This window comes from Eublepharis macularius, chromosome 2 (assembly GCF_028583425.1).
Source record: "Eublepharis macularius isolate TG4126 chromosome 2, MPM_Emac_v1.0, whole genome shotgun sequence".
Taxonomy (NCBI): Eukaryota; Metazoa; Chordata; class Lepidosauria; order Squamata; family Eublepharidae; genus Eublepharis; species Eublepharis macularius.
Genome location: NC_072791.1, coordinates 69,553,344 through 69,575,464, shown reverse-complemented (window position 1 = coordinate 69,575,464; position 22,121 = coordinate 69,553,344). Strand labels below are relative to the sequence as shown.

The following is a 22,121-nucleotide window of genomic DNA, read 5'->3' as shown; positions in this document are numbered from 1 at the left end:
TCTAAAGCTAGACGAGAAGTAAAAGGTGACAGAAATAGAATCAGAGTATCTTCTACTGCAGACCAACCATGTGAAACTAATGAAGAAATTGAAATGGTTCAAGATTTTCTATTCCTTGGGTAAGGACAAGGATGTGTTACTGGGGACGAAGATCAAGATAATCCACACTATGGTCATGCTGAGAGTGATTCTTTAAAAATTGGTCCCAAACTTTGTGTTGTGTCAGAAATTATATGATTGACAGGCAGCACAGAAAGCTTGCACACCCATTTTGGCCTCAAGCCTCTCAGTTCCCCATACCATTCCCTGCTCTTCTCCTCCCCGCCCCCCACTGGCCATGTGAGCTCACCTTAGCCTTACTTTTAGACCTCTGCATTTGGATGTCCCAAAGCCAAAACAAACACGGTGCTGACAGCTCTGTGTAGGAGAGTCAGACATTTTTCCTTCTTAAATAGCTGGTCTGTGGACCCCAATTTGAATCAGGTCTACAGATGGGGAGGAGGGAAGTCGCTCTCTATGTAGTTTTCCCATCCTGTATGTTTGTTCCAGTAGGCCAAATGGCATTTTTGTGGGGCAGTTGCAGATTGGAAAAATGGCACATGGGGAAGGCTTAATTCCCCTAACGTCAGCTATATGGGCAAGTCCCTTGTGCCAGCTGCTGAAGATGGGGGGAAATCCTACACTGTCTTGTCTTATTTGGCTATAGACTGACCTGCTTTTCACTGTCGGAGGAGCTCTGGAGATTTTATAAGAGGAGAAAATGTTAGATTGCTACACTCTGAATCTGCTGTTTGACTGTAATGTGTATTTCTCTTTTTTCCCAATTTAAGGATGAAAAGAACCGTTTTACCACAGTCCTTATGAACCTTCGACTTCTGGCCAAGTTCTTTGGATTCCTTGTCTTCCTGCCTTATCACACAGTGGAGCCCCCAATGGGAGATCTGCAAGAATCTGCAGTGACCTTAAGGAACCAAGTATGTGACCAACTAGATTAAACTCACAGAAGTAAAATCCCCCCCCCTTTCCCGGAGGGGTTTCCTTGTGTCCTCATACACAGAAAAATTTCATTCGATAAGAGTCTTGAATGCTTCTGAAGATGGTTATTCCTTGCTTGTTAAAATTCATGGCCTAGTTAATCAGCCTCCAGTTGCACCACACTTTGCTATGGGAAAATTCTGACATTCATATACTGGTATAGTACTACAGACCCTCTACTCTTTCATTCAGTACTTTGATTACATTAGAGGAAGCGTTATATTTATTTGTATGCACCACATGTTAAAAAACTTGACCATTGCAGGCAGGCTTTCTTCTCCTGTGAAAACCTTTGTTGTAGAGATACTTTTAATAAGTACCTATTAAAGAGAATGCAGTATCATACCTCATCAGTAACTATAGATGCTGATTGAAGTTGGAGTATCAGTTTCAGCAGTTCAGAAGGCTTGTCTGAGATGAGCTTTCCAGGCACCACATTCTCTGGCTCAGATGGTAAAACTAAGCCAGAGAAGATGTATCCTTTCCCTTCTCTTCTACCCTACCTTCATTCAGTTGTAGCAGTGGAGAGCAGATATCAAGGAGACAGAAAATTCTTGCAGCTCCCTCCATTTTTCTTCTGCCTTCCTTTTCTGCACATCCCTCCAATAGATGGGATGTATAATGTCTATAACACACAGTGTATTCTGGAAACTTCATTTCTTGGAATGTGTAAGATACTACAGATGGTATCCATCCTAGCCATTGTGAGGGGGAAGTATTAAAATACTAATGTCCTGCTTTTCTCTCTCCGCAAGGAGAACAGAAGAATGGAGAGGTGCTGCAAAAATGTTCTACCTCCTCAGCTTCTTATCTCCCATCGGGTATATAGACAAATTAGGGTGGGGTGAAGGAGGAGGGGACCTCTTAGAACCGTATTACACTCCAAATGACTCTATTATATTATGGTGCTCAGGGTGGTTGAATAACATAAGCTTTCTGATAGTTTATCTTCAAAATTCAGTTTGTCTGAGATGGAAACTGAGGGGAGCTAAGGTGCACCCACCATCTCTTCTAGATCTCTGTTAGACCCTTCTACAAGCAATGGTCTGGAATTTGTCTTCATTTATTATCATATGTGGGGTTCATTATCTCAGCTTATCCCTCCCTCACAGCCATGTGAGATTAATGCTGAGAGAAAATGCCTTGTCCAAGGACATTGTAAATGAGCTTCGTGTTCCAACAGGGATTGACCACATATTTCCACATCCAAATCCAGCTCTCCAGCTACTAAAATGAATTGGCTGTTCAGGCGTAAGATTATGCTGTGTCCTTGACCATTAAAGGGGCTAGAGGAGGCTGGAGGTAGAAGCTGTGATCAGATGAGTGACTTAAAAGTGCTGAATTTGAACAGGTTACACTGTTAATACCAGCATAAATTTTCTTTTTAAGATGTTCCTTCAGTATGTGTTCTCTGATGTCTTTCCTTACAATGTGCAAATGAATACAGTCTGCACGTTTTAAATTTAGGAGCCTGGAAATGAATTGAAAGCTCAGATGTCATAACTGAAGTTTTACTATAAAAATGCTCTTTTTTTATTTAGTTAAAATATTGATTTTTTTCTAATCAATATGTGTACACATGTGATGGCTGTTGTAATTATGGAGAGGTATCCTAGATTATAAGTAAGCCACTTTTTTTTGCCCAGGTATTTTCCCTCCACTCCCCAATACCACATCTACCTGTGAAGATGTTGGTGTCCTGGCAAACAGATAGGGGAGTGAGAGTTTTACTTGGCAAGACACATTGGGAGCATGCCAAGCCCCAGCAATGCTATCTGCATCTGCGGGATTCATCTTGGACCTTGCTAGTGGCTTGGGAGGTCTGTCAGGTGATGATAGACATAAACTTGTTGTCTTCTCTGTTATTGTTGGCTTCGTAAGTGCTGCCAATGCCTTTGTTGTTTAGGTAGAGATCTGGCCTTGAGTGCTAAGCAAATGGGCTGGTGTGATACTGTCAGTATACGAGCTGGGAAAAATGTACCCTTGCCCTGGATCTTGTTACACTTTTATTGGATCATGCATGATTCCCCTCCAACCACCTGAAACAGTTGTGGTGTTCCTTTTACCCTGGTTAGCTGAGAGAGAATTTCTCCCCATGATGTTAAAAAGAAGGCCCATGGTGGTGGTGGGAGGTTTGAAGATACCTGGCTCCCTTTCCTTCTGCTTAGTTAGCTTTCTGGTGTTGGCCTGTGAGCGTAAATAGTGTGGTGAAGGAAAATGATAACAGAACAGAAACTGGTTAGTTACCTGGTAATGTTTCCACAGTTGTGAAGAGATTGTATTTGGAAATAAAGCCATTGGTAGTTACCAAAAAAATTTTGTGGGATGAAAAATCCAGAAAGTAATCACACTGGGACTGGTGTGACCCACATTCAAATCTGGTTTTAGTCGTGTTGGTCACTGAATGTCTGTCAGGTCTTGCCGGGTACTTCCCCAAACACTTCACTGCATCACTGAGGTCTATGAGTTAAAGTTGTTTTTATTAAAGAAAGATACCATTATCAAGATACTACAACAGTGGAATTGGCTGGAATCCCTAAAGGTAGTAAAGCAAGGTTAATTATAGGTGGGTGTCCCCGCCCCCAGTGGGAAAGAGTGTCTGTTAGGATTTTTGGCGCACAGAGCCAGGGAGGAGGGGAGAGATGAGCTCAGTTTAGTCTCTGTGTAGTTTGGTGCAGTCTCCATTGACTTCAAGGTCGAGTTCCCAGGCTTGTCAGGGACTCCTAACCAAAACACCTTGCCTGCGAGATAAGCAGTTAGCAGCAATGCACCAGAAAACGGGTTTTACTCTGCATGTACTCAGAGGCACATTACTTTGCAAGAAACACTTTGCAAGAAACACATGGCAGATACGCTGGGGCTTATCTGACAATGTCCTTAATCTACGCACTTTCTCTCTGACTCTCACAAGGTTGTGAGAATAAAATGGAAGAATGGAAAGACATGTATACCTTACTGAGCTTCTTAGAGGAAAGGCAGGATAAAATAAAAATAGGTAATACTTTACATGTATTTTTAAAATCAAGACAGAAGTTTTTTTCTTATGCGTATTTCCAGTGTGATGTAGTGGTTAGAGTGTCAGACCAGGATCTGGGAGACCCACTCTGCCTTGGAAGCTTGCTGGGTGACTGAACCAGTCGCTCATTTTTAGCCTAAAGTACCTCACAGGATTGTTGTGGGAATGAAATGGAGAAGAGAAGAATGATGTTGTAATCTACTTTGGGTTCTCAGTGGGAAGAAAAGTGGGGTATAAAAATCCAAATTAAAAAATCAGTATTGTTCTAATGTTTGTTATCAATCAAGGCCCTTCCTGTGTTGGATATATTGAAGCTGCTAAAGCAATCAATCCAGAAACAGCGCACAGTCCTTACTGTACCTTGGGTTGTAGAGTTTCTTTCCCTTATGGATCATATCGCTCCATTTCTTGACTACTATGGGAAGATATTTACTCTCCTCCTACAGCTGTATAGGTAAGTGAAGTGGCAAGTGCTTTTTGAATCTGTTTGAAGTCTAGAAGGAGTAGTTACGCACTTGAAAGGCAGAACTTTTATCACCAGTAATAACATCTGGTTATAAAACGGATAGAAACTTTTTTACTGTAATGGCGCTGATTTAAATGTATAATTTTTCACAAAATATGATACCACTTCTGAAGGCTTGCAATGTATAATATTCCTCCAGCTACAAATCTTTTCTTAAATGTTTTTAAAATTTGTATCAAAGAAAATAATACATACAGTCTGTGGCATCCCAAAAATGGTATTTGTGAGGCTCCCCCCTCCAGCCCTGGTGACCTTCCCTCCACTATCTTGCAGGGTTCTGTGGGATCTTCTCAGGCCTCAGAATGGGAAGAGGGGGTTGTGCCACCTTGTTCCACTCTTTTCATGGAACATCAGCTCTCTCAGGCCCAGAGCAGCATCCACTGCTTCCTCCTTGGCCTGATGCTGGTGCTAACCTTTTATGAAGATCACTTAGTCTGCCCCTTTCCCCCAGCCACCCAATTCCAGTCTTGCTTGGCTGCCTAAGAGGTTTATCCTAGTGTGTTGGGGGCGTTCCTCTTTTCCACCCTTCTCTTTGTTGTAGGCTGTTTTCTCCACCCTAGCTGTCTTCCGATTGGCCATACCTGGAGGCTGTCTGGAGCAGGCTGCCCATCCCCTGGGCATGGCTTTGCTTCCCACAGGCCTGCTCTCTGTGAGAGTTCATTGCCTGCGCTTTCATTGAATTGGCCCCAGCCGATGATGACATCTTTCCTTGGGTGCCCAACACTGCCTTCTCTGCCACCTTGCTATGCAGTGGCCTTTCCAGTGAATGCTGGGGTGTTCTTTCACCTGGCACCATCCTGGCTCCCGTGGCTTCCCTTGCTCCAGGATCCAGTACTGGGTTCTCCAGTTGTGGCAGGTCCTGCTGCTGTGGATAAGGGCTTGGTGTAGTTGCCTCCCCTGGCTCTGTGCCTGCTGGGCCAACTCCCACGGCTGTGGATGGGGCTGTGCTCAATATGGAGCCATCCCTGGAAAGTGTTCCAGTGCTCATTAAACAATACCCAGTTCTTTATAGTTCTGTTCCTGTAGTTATTCTTGTTTTCCCTTTTATAATGTTAATTTCATTACTAATGCTACATTCCAGATCATCATTAATGGTGACTGTAATGAAATCACAATTATACGTACAGCTAAAATATGATCAGGAACACATTCCCCAAGACCATGATAAATGTATCAAAACAACAACTGAGCAATTAAAAAAATAGCCAGCAGGAACCCAAAAAGAGCCATAGCAATCCAGAACTACCTAAAACCATCCAGATTCAGAACTAATTAAGTAAAACAAAATCCTGCTCAGAAAGGAGAGCCTTTCTGCTGGCATCACCAAGATTATGGAAATTCCTCTGCCATGAGGCAAGTCTGATTCCATTCCTCTCAACTTTTAAAAAGAATCAGACTTGCCTCATGGCAGAGGAAATTCCGTAACCTTGGTGATGCCAGCAGAAGGGTTTCAGCTGTTGCTGAAGTTCTGCTAGCAGTGGCTATTAGCTCCTCAAAGAAGATAGATCTATCAGGTATTCCAGTCCCAAGTCACTTCAGGCTATAAAAGTCAAACTAGCACTTTGAATTTAGCCTAAAAATGCACTGGAAGTCCATGAAGCTAGGTTTGTATTACGTGATCCAGGCTACTTGCCCCAGATAACAGCAAGATGGATGCATCTTGGAGTAACAGAATGCTTTCATGAAGTTTTCAAAGGTAGAGAGTATATTCTATTAATGCAGTCCGGAAGTTACCTGAGCATATTTAAGCTATGTACCTCACTCTTCCCCAACCCAAGGCTTTGAAATGAAGGAGATGAATCTAAGAGGATTAGAGGTGGGCACGAACCATGAAAAAAACAAACCATGCGGTTCGTGGTTCGTGCGTTTTCATGAACCATGAACTTTCACGAACTGGTGCAAGTTCGAACAGGTTCGTGGGGTTTAAATGCCCCTTTCCGTACCGCTTTGCAGCGGCACGGAAAGGGGCATTTAAACCCACGGATCAGCTGCTTGCCGGGAAGATCCCCGACAAGCAGCTGATCATTTAAACAGCGGGGCTTGGCTGCCTGGCCAGGAGTTCCCAGCTGGCCAGCCAAGCCCCACTCACAGTTAAACAACGGGGCTTGGCTGGCCAGCTGGGAACTCCTGGCCGAGCAGCCAGGCCCCACTGTTTAAATGATCAGCTGCTTGTCGGGGATCTCCCCGACAAGCAGCTGATTGGCGGGTTTAAATGCCCCTTTCCATGTCGCTTTGCAGTAGCACAGAAAGGGCCATTTAAAACAAACCAAACAGACCAGTTCAGAAGTTCGTGGAAACGAGCTTCCACAAACCACTGGTTCGGGAACCATGAACCAGGCTGGTTCGTGGGTTTTTTTGGTTCGTGTTCCGTTTTGTGCCCATCTCTAAAGAGGATCATGAAGTTTAATGTTTGCCCTCTTTTACCCCTCTGTTACAGATGTCTATTGCTTTCTGAAGATAAAAAGATGGGTTTCCTGAACAAATTATTGATTCTTGCAGTTTTAGGATGGCTTTTTCAAGTAAGGACAGTGTTTTATTTTCTTTAGGAAATAACATGCCTCTTGCAGTCCTTGTGGTTTTTCATAATGTCATGTAAAACTTTCTTCTGGTATAGCATTTTTCCTGAATGTTCCTGTTGTTTTGCATATGTCTTTAAACCATTTTCTCAGGTAAGCCAGTATTGCTATTCCTGTGTCGCATGATGGAGCACCTTGCCTAAGGTTAGCTAATGTTCAAGGCTGAGCTGATGTTTGAACAAGGTGCTTCCATTTCATGCTTTTTTAAATCACTACATTGGTTCAAATAAAAGTTACGTATTATTGCGGATCTTCAAAATAACTTTTTAAAAATTCTGTACTACCTTAGAGATATACAAGATTTTTACTTCACCACTCAATATTGTGAGGACTTTTCTGGGAGGGCAAAGAAGTTTGTGCCCTAGAAATGCATGTAAGAACTGAGAATTCTTACTCAGGCTGAAAATGGCAGGAGCTGTAGTGACTTCATGTACCAAATATAGTGGACAAAATTACAATGCTTAGCATTAATCAGTGACCATTTTATAAAGGGCCTGTGCATAATACTACATAATAAATAGACAATTTTGTCTTCCATACATGTATATATGCCAGGAATGTATGAAGAGCAGGGTTGGTTTGCCATGTTTAAGGGGCCAGACCTGTTGTTTCGTTTTTTAAAAATTCTATTTTAATGAGAAAGGATGCCAGTTACAGGACAAGTGACTAGTTTCTAAAAATACCACCTCCTGTTCAAACCCAATATGTCACTGTTTTGTTAGTGGCATATTGGGTTTGAGTTTGGGTCTTATCCGCCAAAACCCTTTCACCTATTGTCACTAAGTCCCCTCCATCTAAGTCCTCTTTGTCATATGATTAGTCTTGTCCTCCAAAATCCTCTTACAAGCCAAAATGGCTTCCTCATCTCCCCAGTTCACCAGTGTTAGCACCCCATCATCTGAGCGTCAAACCTTTCTATATTTATCTCATTTTTCCACCCTGCCTTCTGGAATTTCAGAGGAATGTAGAGAGTTTTCTCTTACTCATTTCATCCTCACAGTTTGCCTTGACATGGGTTAAACTGAGTGAGAATGATTACCTAAGATCCCCCTGCGGAACCCTTGTATTACACAATACAGTAACCACTACACCATACTGTCTAAGATTGTGGAAGAGCTGTGATTGTATCTCCAGTGTGATTGTATCTCCAGCAGTGCCGCTCCTCCCCCCAGTTCTGATTGTTGCTGCAGTGAGAGGGAGTTAGAGTTGCTGTTTGTCTCACTGGGAGAAACATACAGATTGCCTATCTGTTTCCCTGTAGTGTGGCAGGGAACAACTGTGGGGGGCTGTTGAAGTCTGCAAAATGGTGGCCCTATGGTGCCATTCTGAATATAATCTGGGCCTTTTGTGGCTGCTCTTTAACATTTAAAAATACTGCATTTGTCATCTTGTATGGTTTGACTGTCTTCTTTCCCGCTGCCCAAGAGGACATTGCCTATTCCATGCGACAGCAAACCCTGACAAATTGTGAATTCCACATATCCTTGGTAACTTTTGCTTGAAGAAGGTCCCAGTTTCAATCTCCAACATCTCCAGTTAAAAAGCTCAGGTAGTGGGTGATGTGGAAGAGCTGCTGCCAGTCAGAGTAGACAGTACTGACCTAGATAGACCAGTGGTTTGACTCAATAGAAGGAAGCTTCTTATGTGAGAGTACTGGGCCCCACTGAGTACCCCAAAGGACTTAACAAAGCTCTTGGGCCCCATTTTGACAACTGTGTCTTATTAGTCTATTTAACAACATAATTTAAATCCAGTGGGTTTAGATATTGTGTAAGGAAATCGTAAAGCAGGATTTAAAGCAGGTCAAGCAACTTACTGTGCTGTAAATCATTCTTCCCAGTATATCTGTAAGAGTAGTGTATGTCAGCACTAATCCAAGTGACTTGTTCTGGCATCCTGATTCTCAGTGCCAGCTCCTGGGCAAAGAGAGTAATTGTATTCATTAAAGCAAGTCTATCAATATACTTATAAGTGAGCTCACTTGGTTCCATCAGATACTCTAGGGTCACATGAAGAAATGAAACCAGGACCAAGATAAGGGTGTTTTAGTATGCAGATGCATGTTTAATTTTATTTATGTACCTATGTACGCTTTTATTAATTTATATTCCCCCTTTCTCACTGGGACTCAAGGTGGATTACAGAGTAAGTCAATACAAGCAAGACGGTGGGACATCCAGTGGACAATGTGATGATTTAGCTTGTAGTAACTTGGAACCCGCCAGAAATATAAATGGTTTTGTTGGAGTAGGGAAATGGACTTCAATCTGGGTCGTAGGTGAGGTGGGGGACAAGATGTGACCTTCACCCCCAGATACTAGCCTCATGGGTGGTCCTCTCCAATTGTGTCCTTGAGTGGATGCCTTTATTTTGTTTTTCTATCCAGCCTTTTTCTCTGACTGAAGCTAAGGCTGTGTTCTGGTTTGCTTTGCACTGCTGGTGGGATTAACTGTTCAGGGCATGTATTTCAGGTTCCCACTGTCCCAGAGAACCTTTTCTTTGCTGGTGAAGTGAGACTGGAAGGATTGACAACAGACTTAGAAATATCAGCTCAAACTCTAGTAAGCATTTGGCAGGTTTCTTCTTGTTGTCTGAGACAGATATAGTTTAAAAGTAGGTAGGAGATTAAAAGAGTATCCCACAGTATCTGTCTCTTTTTTCCCCCCTTTTCAGGATTCTTTGCCTTTGGTGGATCAGCAGTTGCTTTATTCTTGTTGTCCCTATCTTGGTGAGTCATTTAATCAACTTGATCTCAATGAAAAATAGCCCTTCCTTCTGCAAGGAGGACCTTTAGAGCCTTAGCCTTTAGTCTTCTTTGACAGCTATGAGGTTTTGGGAGTTCTGGTTCCTTGAACCATAAAACTTAGATTTTTCTGCTGTCTTCTTTTTCCTGAAAGGGTTGTGCTGCTCCTTACAGAGCGTAGAGGATGTTTCCCATGTTTTACTTCAATTAAGAGGAAAGTTAGAATTGTTTTGCCTTTTCTCCTGGCCTCTGATGAAATCCAGCTGTGAAATGTGCTTAATTTGGTATTTTTTCTGCCTCCTACTTGTGTGTGTGGGCTGGGTTTGTCATCCTTCTATATTCATTTTTTCCAGGTGAGTTGAAGAAACTGCTGTCCTCATTCGTATCTGGTAGTGGAGGAAAGAATGGCGGCTATATAAGAAAAATAACCCCAACTGCTGCAGAGTCTCTGGCAATAAAGCCTTCCCTCACTCAGCAAAAACTTCAGGTAAAAGGCTTCCCTGATAAGAACAAAGATTTTACCTTTTGTAGCAACAGCAAGGATGTGTGACAAGATGATAACTATTCATAGAAGAGCCTGCAGTGGATATTGGAAGCAATGCCTGTTTGTACAATTGTATGAGTAACAAAAGAAATGGAAAACTGATGCATGTATTGGTGAAAGCATCATCCTTGAAAACAGCTTATAAAGATGAGAGGGCAGCTAATGTAGATCTGTTAATTTGCATGGACATTTATTTGGGTTTGGACTACCTTCATTTGTTTAGATTATTTAATAATTGTAATGGCATGAATTCAGTTTTAATATTGGATTCAGATAACTTTCCCATTGGTTTTAGTTGTGATTCCATTTTGTCTTATTTTGACTTTTTATTTTCCAACCATCTGGGATTAAATTCCCAAAGATCGTGTTTCTCACCTAACAGATCTTCCCTCAATATCAGGCAGATAGGGAAAAAATTATCCTTTCTGAGCAATGAAAAACATGACAACTTTCAGTTCCAACATACACTCCTCCTCTGCCTGGAATATAATTTTAGTAGTTGTAGCTTTCACTCAAGAGAACCTCTGCCCAGTTGCAGATAGGGGAGACCTATCTGCATTTTACTTACTTCTAACATTCTCCCTAACAGAGCAGGCTTATAGAGACATGGTGATGAATTTTTTTCTTTCCCACTGCTAGAATCCTTAAATCTTCTTCAAACAGAATGTCAGGGGATGCTAAACCTCAGTGCCCAATTTACTTCTCAGTGTCTGTCAAGGAGAGGGTGGGTGTGCTGGAGAAAAAATTAATTCCTATAGTACAGCACAGAAAGATAAGGTAGATGGGGGCGGGAGCTTGACCTCTCTTTGCTAGCATGCTTTATTTTTGTAAACTCTCCCCGCTCAAAACACCCTTATCTCATGAACAGGAAGACTTGTACATCACTGCATATCCCGGGGCTCCTTTTAAATAAGGAGAGACCTGAAGTGGGTGCCAAGCTTAGGAGATATGAAAGAAATTTGCCAGCCTGTTTTGTTAGGCTGACCAGTGTTGAAAGAATCCAATTCTCCCTCTATTTTGAGGAGCTAGAATAGGGAAAAGAGAGACTTAGGAAGGGAATTGTTGGACATTTGTCTTTCCAAATGTTAAAATTTCAATAAAATATATATTGAAAATTTTAAGAGCGAAAGGCAGGTACCACAATTTTTCACATTCACAATATTCTATAAATAACTTGTGTCTGCAAACTGTGGATCATATGGGATTCTCTGACCTCTTTAGGGTTCTTGTTCTTTCTCATTAATAGGCAGAGTTGGAGCAAGCCTTCTTCCACAATCACCCACCATCTCTGCGGAGAACAGTAGAATTCGTGGCAGAAAGGATTGGGTCAAATTGTGTCAAGCACATCAAGTAAGGGCTGGGAAGGCTGTATCAAACTGTCTGTAAGGCTTCTTGAGTTGCCTAATAGAAGGCAGCTTAGGTGCCTTCCCCTTAAAGGATGAGCTGATTTGTGTTCTTTGCTTCCTTGCTATAAAAAAGACAGCCATGAACTGATGGGCGATATCCTTGAGGGTTTAACCAACACTTCTCTTGTTTCTTCTCTTGCACTGTGGTAAACCTATTTTCAAATGTGCACTGAGTAAGATTCATGTTGTTGGAGCACTTGTTTCAATTCCTCTCCCGTTCCAATTCTTATCTCCAGATCTGTCCTATTACTTTCTCAGTGTTTCCCAATGTCAGTTCACTTCTGCAATAGAACACTCAAGGGCTGCTTGGAGTCCTGTTTTATACACTATCATTCCTATTCCTATATGAAAGTTGAGAATGTCTTGGCAAAACATGTTTCATTTTCCTTTACAGTGGTGTTTCCTTGAGTACCTGATATGGAAAGCTGCTTTGTCTATAATAATTTGAAATGGGCTAGATCTTGAAAACATGCACACACAGTCTATTCAGTGGCTTGGATCCCGCCAAGATTTCTGTAAGCATGGTGGGGGGGGGGGTCCTAATCCCCCCTCCTCCAGTGGCATCATGGAACAATCCCTGAAATGCTATTCCTGGGGAACATGGGATCCTCAGAAAAAGCAGGCTGGGCAATTAGTGAAAATTTTGCCCCATATGTCTGTGTAAATACTAAGTGGGATCCAAACCAATGTTTCCCTCTCCTTTCTGCCTCCTATTTATTCATTTCTTATTTTTCTTCTTCTTCACAGGCCATGTAAAATAGATATCCTGAGAAGTTAACTATAATGTGATGTATTTTGATTTTCACTGTTGCTCTCCTGGATTGTTGGCTTTTGTAGGGCAACTCTGGTAGCAGAGCTGGTGAAAAGAGCTGGGGTCATACTACAAGGTAAAGTAAAAGAAGAAGATGCCAACTATGACAAGCTGCTTGATGAGGTGTGCTCTGAGCTGTATGAAGAAGGAACGCAGGCTCTTACCCACGCTAAAGAGTAAGGAAGAAAGCTGATCTAAAACAAACCTTTTGCCACTTTTTCTGGCTGATTGCCTGGTGACCTAGGCTACACCTGGGCTCAAGTTCTTTAATAAATGCATACCCCATGCTTTTAATCCACAAGGGCTCCCACAGCAAACAAGAACAATAAAATAATCTCAATATTACATTGAGACGGCATCCAATACATAGTTGCTTCAATTCTTTTTTTCTTTTCTTTTTTTAAAGTTTTTATTGGATGGTTAACATAACATACATATTGATATTACATCTTACTTACTAATCAGTCCCTATATATATAGTATATGCTCCCCACCCCCTCCCCTCCCCCTTTCCTCTATTGACTTCCAACAGCACTTCAACCCCCCGTTTCTTGTTACAAATGCTATCTCTTAGTTGTCATTTTAAACTTAATGGTAAAGATTTACATTATATCTTATCTTACTTAATAACACTCAAAAGACCATAATTGTCCTTTAACATCCCATCTTTTTTCTAAATATTTTTTCAATTTCCCCCAGTCCTCAAAAAATTCCTTCGGATTTTGCTCTCTCAGTTTCCTTGTTAACTTGTCCATTTCCGCCATATATAACACTTTTTGTATCCACTCTTCAGTTTTCAGTATTTCTTCTTTCTTCCAATATTGTGTGTACAAAGTTCTTGCTGCCGTTATCATATAGTACAGTATTACTCTGTCCCTTCTATCAATGTCTTCTAAATGCAAGGATAACAATAACATTTCTGGATTCTTAACTACATTAGTTTGGAGTATTAAAGACATTTCAGTACATATTTTAGACCAGAAGTCTCTAGCCTTATCACAAGTCCACCACATATGAAATAGAGAACCTTCATGCTCTTTACATTTCCAACACTTGTTGGATAGCTGCTTATTAGCAATGGCTAACTTTTTCAGTGTTAAATACCATCTGTATATCATTTTATAGCCATTCTCTTTAATACTGGTACACGTTGAAATTTTTGGAGTATTTTTCCACAGCTGTTCCCATGCATCCATCATAATCTCATTATTACAATTTATTGCCCATTTTACCATTTGAACCTTAATCGTCTCATCTTCAGTATACCATTTTAACAATAATTTATACATTTGAGATTATTTTATTATCCCCCAATAAAAGTTCTTCTAATTCTGAGTTTTTATTTCTAAAACCTGCCTTCTTTTGATCTGATTCAAATAAGTCTTTAATTTGTCGATATTTAATGGTAATTCTTCATTTGTTTTAAGTTTCATCTCATTGTTTTCGGTTTTTAATAATTCTTTATAAGTAAGCCATTCATCTCCTTTATATTCCAAATTCGGGTTAATTACTTCTGCCAGAACAATCCACATTGGTTTCTCTTGCTCTATAAATTTTTTGTATTTTAACCAAGTTGACAATAGATTTCTTCTCAAGTAATGGTGTTGGAACATTGCATCCATTTTATACTTATCATACCGTAAGTATGCTTGCCATCCAAAAAGTTCATTATAGCCTTCCAAATTTAACAACTTATGATTAGATAAGGACACCCATTCTTTTAACCATACCAAACATACTGCTTCATGGTACAGTCGAAGATCAGGTAATTGCATGCCGCCTCTTTCTCTTGCATCACAAAGCACTTTCATTTTGACTCTAGGTTTCCTTCCTGCCCACACAAATTCCGATATTTTCCTCTGCCATTTTTCAAACTGTTTTTTGTCCTTAACAATTGGTATCATTTGCATCAAAAACATAACTCTAGGCAGCACATTCATTTTAATTGTAGCAATCCTACCTAACCATGATAAATTCAATTTGTTCCATTTTATCATATCTTTTTCAATTTGAGTCCAGAGCTTTTCATAGTTGTTTTTAAACAAATCAGTATTTTTTACTGTCAGCTCTATTCCCAGATACTTTGTTTTTTGTACCACTTCGCAATCTGTTACTTCCATCAGTTCTTGTTGCTTCTTTTTCGTCATATTTTTTATTATTTTTGACTACTTTTTATTTATATAAAAGCCTGCTAAATCTCCAAACTCTTTGATCTGCGCTAACAAACTTGGCAGAATTTGTACTGGGTCTTCAACTATAAACATCACATCATCTGCAAATGCTCTTAGCTTGTATGAAGACCCCTTTAATTTAATTATAGTTGCTTCAATTCTAACCATGGTACCAACTATTTAACTGTGCCCCTGTGAACACATGAAGCTGCCCTATGTTGAATCAAACCGTTGGTCCATCAAGGTCAGTACTGTACTGAGATTGGCAGGGAATCTTGATGGTTTCAGGCTGAGGTCTTTCACATCACTCCTACTGCCTGAGCCTTTTAACTGGACATGGCACGGGTTGAATCTGGCACCTTCTGCATGTAAACAAATGTTTTCCCAGTGAGCCGTAGCACTCCCAGATAACAGAAGTAGCTGAATGAGTGTCAGCCCTGCACAAAACAGCTTCCAGTGCAGTAAACCAACTTGGCTTCTTTTCCTTTGATGTGGCTTGTGTAGAACTAAAGGAGGCACCAGTAAATCAGCTTTCCTGGTTCTGCATCTTAACAATAACATTTAAGCTGATGGTACAATGTTGAGGGAGCAGGAAAAGCCCTGAAGTTTTGATATTTAATTAATGTTTTAGAATTTTAAAAAAATGTCAATTTCTTTTGTACATTGATAGATTTTGCAGGAAGAAGGGCCCTGAGGCTGTAAAAATCCTTCTGCCAGAAGAGATATCTGCAGCAGTATGTACATTTTAAAATGCTTACCTTTTATTTCTTTTTGTCTCATTGGGTCTGTACAAGAGAAAGTTTGGCTTCTTTATGTCATTGTGACTTCAAAACTGCTTGAATCCAACAGGGCATTTCTTTTCCTAAAATAACCTTTCAGTTGAAATGTTAAGCATTTCTTAATATCTCAACATTTTGCTTCCATTAGTTATGTCAAGGTGTATGTAGTAGTTCCCATTGAGGACCAAGCAGTGTCCCCTTCCCACACCTATCCTTCAGGTTTTTAAGCTAGAAATCAATGGTACGGCCTCATTTGGAATACTGTGTACAATTCTGGTCACCACACCTCAAAAAGATATTATAGCACTGGGAAAAGTGCAGAAAAGGGCAACTAGAATGATTAAAGGGATGGAACACTTCCCCTATGAAGAAAGGTTAAAGCGCTTGGGGCTCTTTAGCTTGGAGAAACGACGACTGAGGGGTGACATGATAGAGGTTTACAAGATTATGCATGGGATAGAGAAGGTAGAGAGAGAAGTATTTTTCTCCCTTTCTCACAATACAAGAACTCGTGGGCACTCGATGAAATTGCTGAGCAGTCGGGTTAGAACGGATAAAAGGAAGTACTTCTTCACCCAAAGAGTGATTAACACAGGGAATTCACTGCCACAGGAGGTGGTGGCAGCTTCAGGCATAGACAGCTTCAAGAGGGGATTGGATAAACATATGGAGCAGAGGTCCAACAGTGGCTATTAGCCACAAGGTATAGATGGAACTCTGTCTAGGGCAGTGCTGTTCTGTATTCTTGGTGTATGGGGGGGCAATCAGTGGGAGGGCTTCTAGTGTCCCTTCCTCACTGGCAGACCACCTGATGACACCTGGTTTTTTGGCCACTGTGTGACACAGAGTGTTGGACTGGATTGGCCATTGGCCTGATCCAACATTGGCTTCTCTTATGTTCTTAAGACAAAAGGATCCAGTTGCTACATCAGGCTATGCAATAAAGTGTCCTTATTGGTCCACCTATAAAACCAAAAGCTAACAGTGGGGGAAGAGGCAACCCCCTTCTTGGTTGTTATATTTTCACAGCATCAGCTAAATGTAGCTCTTAATTTTCTGTCATACAAGTGCTTGTTTGCTACCATTTTGTATTGATTTGTTGAGATTGCTTTGTCCAATGTTGATTCTGCCAGTGGAAATAACTAAATCTCTCCTGCTCTTCCTTTAAGGTTTTGAGCTGTGCAGCGAATATTGCAGTGGGGTTAGCTACTGAGAAGGCCTGCACTTGGCTCTCCGCCAATATCAAAGGTAGGCTGATCAATTTTCAGTGTGTATATGGTACATGACTTGAATGGGAATCTCTTGGCCTTAGGGTTCGTCTGAATCACCAGAAGATTAGGGCTAGTGTGGGTAGGTGAGAATGGAAGTGGCCATGAAGATGGTTTTAGTAGGAAACTCACTCGTGATCCACAGTACTCTTAAAAGATATGGCACCTTTCAAATAGCATTTAATGTCCAGGGCAGTACCTAGTTATTTTGGAGAGTGAACCTAGCTGTATCTACCTGTTGTGGTCTTGGGGCCTCATTTAACTTTTTATTTCTGTTAGGTTAACAGAAAACAATAGACATCTTTAGAAAATTAAATTTCAGTTTATTTTTAGATTTTAATAAAACGGTATGCACACAAAACTATTAAATAAACTACAGAGATTGACTCTGCACATATTTCTGGTTTTTGTTTTGTAGCATATTGTACTTGTCTGGATTATTATATTAACTTAATAGTGGCGGCCTGATAACATCTATGGGAGCCTATTGAATTAAGAGTTCCACTGCTGCTTAGATCTGAAAGGTTTAAAAGTACACACTTCAAATAGAAGCAAAATATTGCTCTACTAGTGGCAGCCTTAGACAAGAGGAGAAGGCACCATTGGATGTATATATGCAGTGATGTTAATTCCCCCATTTGCACTATGTGAAATGGTATGAATGCTACAGTTTGTCTCTTACAGCTTTGATTAAGAGAGAAGTAAAAGCCACCTTCAGTCGCATGTTGAGAGTTCAGGAGCCTTCTCTTTCCGGTGCCAGTGAAGGCGTACAGAGGAAGAAAAGCTGCCCCCCAGACTGCCACCACCAGATAACGTTTCCCTCCCAGATAATCAATGAAATCAAGGTAAATATCTGCTGTCCCCCCTTTAATCTCTGTTCTTGGTTGTCAGGGGAAGGACCCCTTTGTCCTTAGATGTGAGTTCGCCCAGTGTAACAGTTTATGGTGCAGAGACAGTAAACCAAGGCACTCAGAAAGAAGAAATATTTTTTCATTCTAAGGAACTCAAACTTTGCAAGCATCTATAAAATAACAAATCCTCACTAAAAGGCTAATTAGGGATAACATAACTGAAACACTTAGATTATCTGACTAATACTCCCAGAGGTCGGCCTCACCAATGGACTACACAGCGTGATAACGGGTCTTGCAACATTCAGATCAAGGTAGTGGTCCAGCAGCATTGATAGCAGGGAAAGCCGCACCCCCACCCCCCTATGGCTGGAAACAGGCCCACCTTAAAGTGAATCCAGCCAATCAAGGCAAACCTCCACTTAACAGTTGCTGCCCTGAGAAACTTGTGAGAGGAGATAAGGCATGACGACACACCAGTTGTGCCAAATTCATGCAGGTGCAGGCAATTTGCCTGCTAACCCCTCTCAAACCTGTAGCGCTACTTTTAACAGCTCTTAAAGTCAACTCACGCCAATATATTCTTTCAGGCTCAAGTTCCTTTCCTGACACTGGTTCCTTTATTGATTCCATCCCAAGCTTACCATATGGCATGTTTTTCCTGTCCTGAGCACTGTTGGAAAAGAAGTGGGATGGATGGAGCTGATAGTCTTGTCCTCTCACCAGCATTGTGTAGCAAAGCTTTGTCTTTTCAGTATAGTTACAAGAACTTTCATAGGAACCTAGAGTATATGTAGTGACAAGCAACTATTTTGTCTAGGATGTGCTTTGCATTACTATGGGCCCACGGGATGAAGATGAAGAAATCCAGTTTCTCCATCTGGAAAATTTATTTGGAAGGCTAAGACAGACACTTCAATGCAGAAAGGTAGAAATGGGTTTAATTTGTGGCAGATTATTTATGTAGCATTTTACTGATGGTAAAATGAATCCATGTCTGCTGATTCTGAGAATGGAAACACAGAAGACTAATTACACATGAAGAGCACAGGTTGGGTCATGCAAGCTTCCCTGGGAGTGGTAGTCTTACCCTCCCTCCTCTCCAAGCTCCTGGAGGAAAACTGAGCTTAGTGGTTTTTCTTTCAAAGAACAGCTGCTCAACTGGAGAGATTCTCTTTCAAAAATCCAGTTGCTTCGGTTTTCCTTCAGGAGCTCAGAGATGGGGCGGGGAAGGGGGTGGGGAATCCACACTGCGATTCCCTGTTGGGAGAAGAAGAACGGGAGGGACTGGGTTTCTCTTTTGCTTGCAAAACACCTTGGCTTTTTTCATGCCTCTTGTTACGTCATTCCCCACCCCAAGCTTCCAGAGGATTTTTGAAAGAGAGTGTGTGTGTGTGTGTGTGTGTGAGAGAGAGAGTGAGTAAGTCCCTCAAGTTGTGATTCTCCCCAGCTGAGAATCACATTGGGACGCTGGTTTTTTTTTAAAAAGACTGTATTTCCCAGGGATCCTTGCAGGATCTGGCACGCGCCCATGTGTCTCGTGTGGTTCCACCTTAGATATGTGTGGACAGCTTAGCAATTTTTGGATGAAATGTTTATTTAGGTATTATCTTTTTTCCTCCCTAATGGGGACCCAGGTGGTTAGGCTGCAAATCCCACTACTGCCATGAGCTCAGTAGGTGGCCTTGGGTAAGCAACTTCTCTCAGACCCAGCTTCCCAGGTGTATTGTGGGGATAATAATAACACAGTCTTTGTTCACTGCTCTGAGTGGGTCCCTAATCTATCTCGAAGAGTAATATATAAGCACTGTGGTGGTGGTTATAACTACCCTAGAGTTACTCAGCAAGTTTCCATGGCAGAATGGGCATTCAAGCCTGGGTCTCCCAGGTTTTAGTCTGATACAGTAGTCACTACCACACAGCAATCTGATCAGTTGTCTCTACTCATCTCAGCTTCAACTATGATTTGCTTGCTTCCTTTTTTCTCTTAACTGTTTTTCTATTCATTAGTATAAATCACCTCCAGCTACATTGTTTATGAAAGCAGTAGATGTATTTTAGTTATAGTTTTCCCTTTTAAAATACCTGAGAATAGCAACCAGAAAAGGATGTAGATCTTCTTTGCATGTTTTTAAGGGCAAAGTTGCAGTTTATAAGTGAATACGCTCATGATTTGATCCAGTACTGCAGTGCCCAATACAAAACATTTTCTAATGAAGCAGCAGAAGTCTTAACTGTGAAAATATTTTTGATGGGTAGTTTTTCAGCATTGTGCTTTCTTTTGCTCCCCCCCCCCCCCCCAGTTCATACGCCCAGCATCGGAGCAACAGTTAGCTAAATGTACTGTGGAGCTGGCTTCTCTCCTAGGTAAATACTGAAAAATGTCTTTCTTATCAGTGTTCCTATTATCTTCCTTTTTATTTGGATGTCTCATTTTTGTGGAATGCTGCATGGTCTCTGTGTTAGTGACCTTTTCAAGGCAGGGTCAGTAATTCATATATTTCTTTTATTAACATAGTGATTAATCTTGTTGTGAGGGGAAGAAATTAAGAGGCCTGAAGGTTAACTGAATAAGGTCCTTACAGAAACATATCGGGTTGGATCCTGTCAGACAGATCTATGTGTGGGGGTTGGGGAGAGCAGTTTCCCCCCTCCCACGGCACCTCTCCAATTCTCCCTCCCATTCTGTTCCTAGGAGCCCTCTATCCCCCAGGAGCACTATTTGGGGGCAGCATTTTAGGTGAGGAGGAAAGTGAGAAAGTCATGCTCCACAGGCAGAAATCCTACTACCTGTGGTAAACTTTGGCAGATGCAAGTCACTGTCTGGTACACGAATTGTTCAAATTGAAACGATTAATAGAGGGAATAAAAAGTGTGCATAGTCTATAGCGTTTGTTGAGGAAATTGGTCTCCTTTCACACTAGCTGCTGATAGCTATCTCAGTTCAACTGCACATACTGTATTCTGTGTTATATTTTGATTTCACAGGCAAATATTTTAAAGAACAGCATATTTCCATCGTAGGTCTCCTGGGAATATGGATAAATAACTCCTCTCATGCATTTTGAAGATACAGCTCTTCTAGGAGATTCTGGAACTTGTTGAGGTGGAGGAGCCTCTTAATTTTTGTTCTGCCTCTGCTGCAGTAACATGGTTCCTGCATCCTCTATTCAGATATCCTTAAAGGGGGGTTCCCGTCACCCCCAAATAGGTTACTATAGTTAGGCAAAGGAAAGGAGTTTCTTTTTGTGTTTAAAAAAATCCAGCGTGATAGTCATATTAGTCTGTGGGATCTAATAATCGTGTAGCACAGTTGCTCTTGCGCTCTTACAACTTTCAGTTCTGTCCTCTTCATTTCTGCTGAATGTTTCTTAAGTATTCTGATTACTAGAATGCGTTTGGAGTAATTATTCCTCTACTATGGATCTTGGCAATACTAAGAAGGCTCCTTCTCCCAGTGAAAGTTCTAGAAGTCTCTAGAAATAGATAAGAGAGGAGTTGCCTGTCTTCATAGAAAAATCCCTCAGAGGTGAGTCTTAACATTTTTTACTCTCAACTACTTGCCATATAGTTTCAGATCGTGTTCCTATCCAAGGGCTGAACTTTCATGTATCAAAGAAACAGGAACAGCAGCAAGCAAAAAAACATCTTATCTGTACCTTCCTAAAATCTTTGCTCTCCATGTGGAAAGAAGATTTTGAGGCACCTGTGCCGTTACAGCTCCTCTTCAGTAGGAGAAACACGGCCTACCTTGCAGACAACAGACAGCGTGAGGTGGGGCTTTTGAATTATATTAAAGCTACTTACCAAATTTAATTGCTTTTTCTACTTTTTACTCATACTGGCCATATAGACAAGGTGGGGAATGCTTGTCTTCTCGTGTTCAGCAGACAGTGAAACAGAGAGAGATAGAGAAGAGCCATACAGCATTTCTGTAAAGAGGCTATTGTGGAATTATGACATATGAAAGCAAGCATGCAGCTAAATGCCAAATAAAGAGGACAATGCAATAAAACACTGGAGTTTACAGTCATGACTCATACTAACATGCATACATAAAAGAAACTATTGCAAATCATCTAATTTGCCAAATATATCCTTAACGGTTGATTAGCACAGGCATCAAAATCTCTTGATTTGATTTCTTTATAAAGAGCAGAGTTTTAGGTAGTGTAGAAGCTCTGCCTGTGATGGTTTGATCTATCCCACACGTGCCACTGATGTGTTGAACCAGTTGCATTCATGTTACACTGACGCCTGAGGCATGGACTAAGAGTGAAGCGGGCCTGTGAGTTTCCTGGCCTCCACTGAAAGTGTAACTAGATTACCTAGCATTCTGTTTTCTTTTCCACCAGTCTGTAGATTTGTCCGAAAGATTTTTGTGTATACTTTGTA

The 22,121-nt window shown here is 41.2% G+C and overlaps 1 protein-coding gene across 3 annotated transcripts in view; it reads left to right on the top strand.

Annotated features, from left to right (window-relative positions):
• The window catches only part of CDAN1 (codanin 1), a 60,715-nt gene that overhangs the window by 34,682 nt on the left and 3,912 nt on the right, over nucleotides 1-22,121 (top strand). The window contains exons 13-26 of one of the 3 annotated variants that reach the window (XM_054972613.1): nucleotides 831-974; nucleotides 4,339-4,505; nucleotides 7,015-7,096; nucleotides 9,625-9,714; nucleotides 9,827-9,881; nucleotides 10,250-10,383; nucleotides 11,687-11,790; nucleotides 12,684-12,833; nucleotides 15,499-15,562; nucleotides 16,777-16,855; nucleotides 17,560-17,720; nucleotides 18,547-18,654; nucleotides 20,030-20,093; nucleotides 21,298-21,500. In XM_054972613.1, the coding sequence (XP_054828588.1) occupies nucleotides 831-974; nucleotides 4,339-4,505; nucleotides 7,015-7,096; nucleotides 9,625-9,714; nucleotides 9,827-9,881; nucleotides 10,250-10,383; nucleotides 11,687-11,790; nucleotides 12,684-12,833; nucleotides 15,499-15,562; nucleotides 16,777-16,855; nucleotides 17,560-17,720; nucleotides 18,547-18,654; nucleotides 20,030-20,093; nucleotides 21,298-21,500 (1,605 nt within the window). Of the gene's footprint in view, nucleotides 1-830; nucleotides 975-4,338; nucleotides 4,506-7,014; nucleotides 7,097-9,624; nucleotides 9,715-9,826; nucleotides 9,882-10,249; nucleotides 10,384-11,686; nucleotides 11,791-12,683; nucleotides 12,834-15,498; nucleotides 15,563-16,776; nucleotides 16,856-17,559; nucleotides 17,721-18,546; nucleotides 18,655-20,029; nucleotides 20,094-21,297; nucleotides 21,501-22,121 lie in introns of those variants that run through there. The other 2 variants (XM_054972614.1, XM_054972615.1) reach the window with 2 other exon arrangements.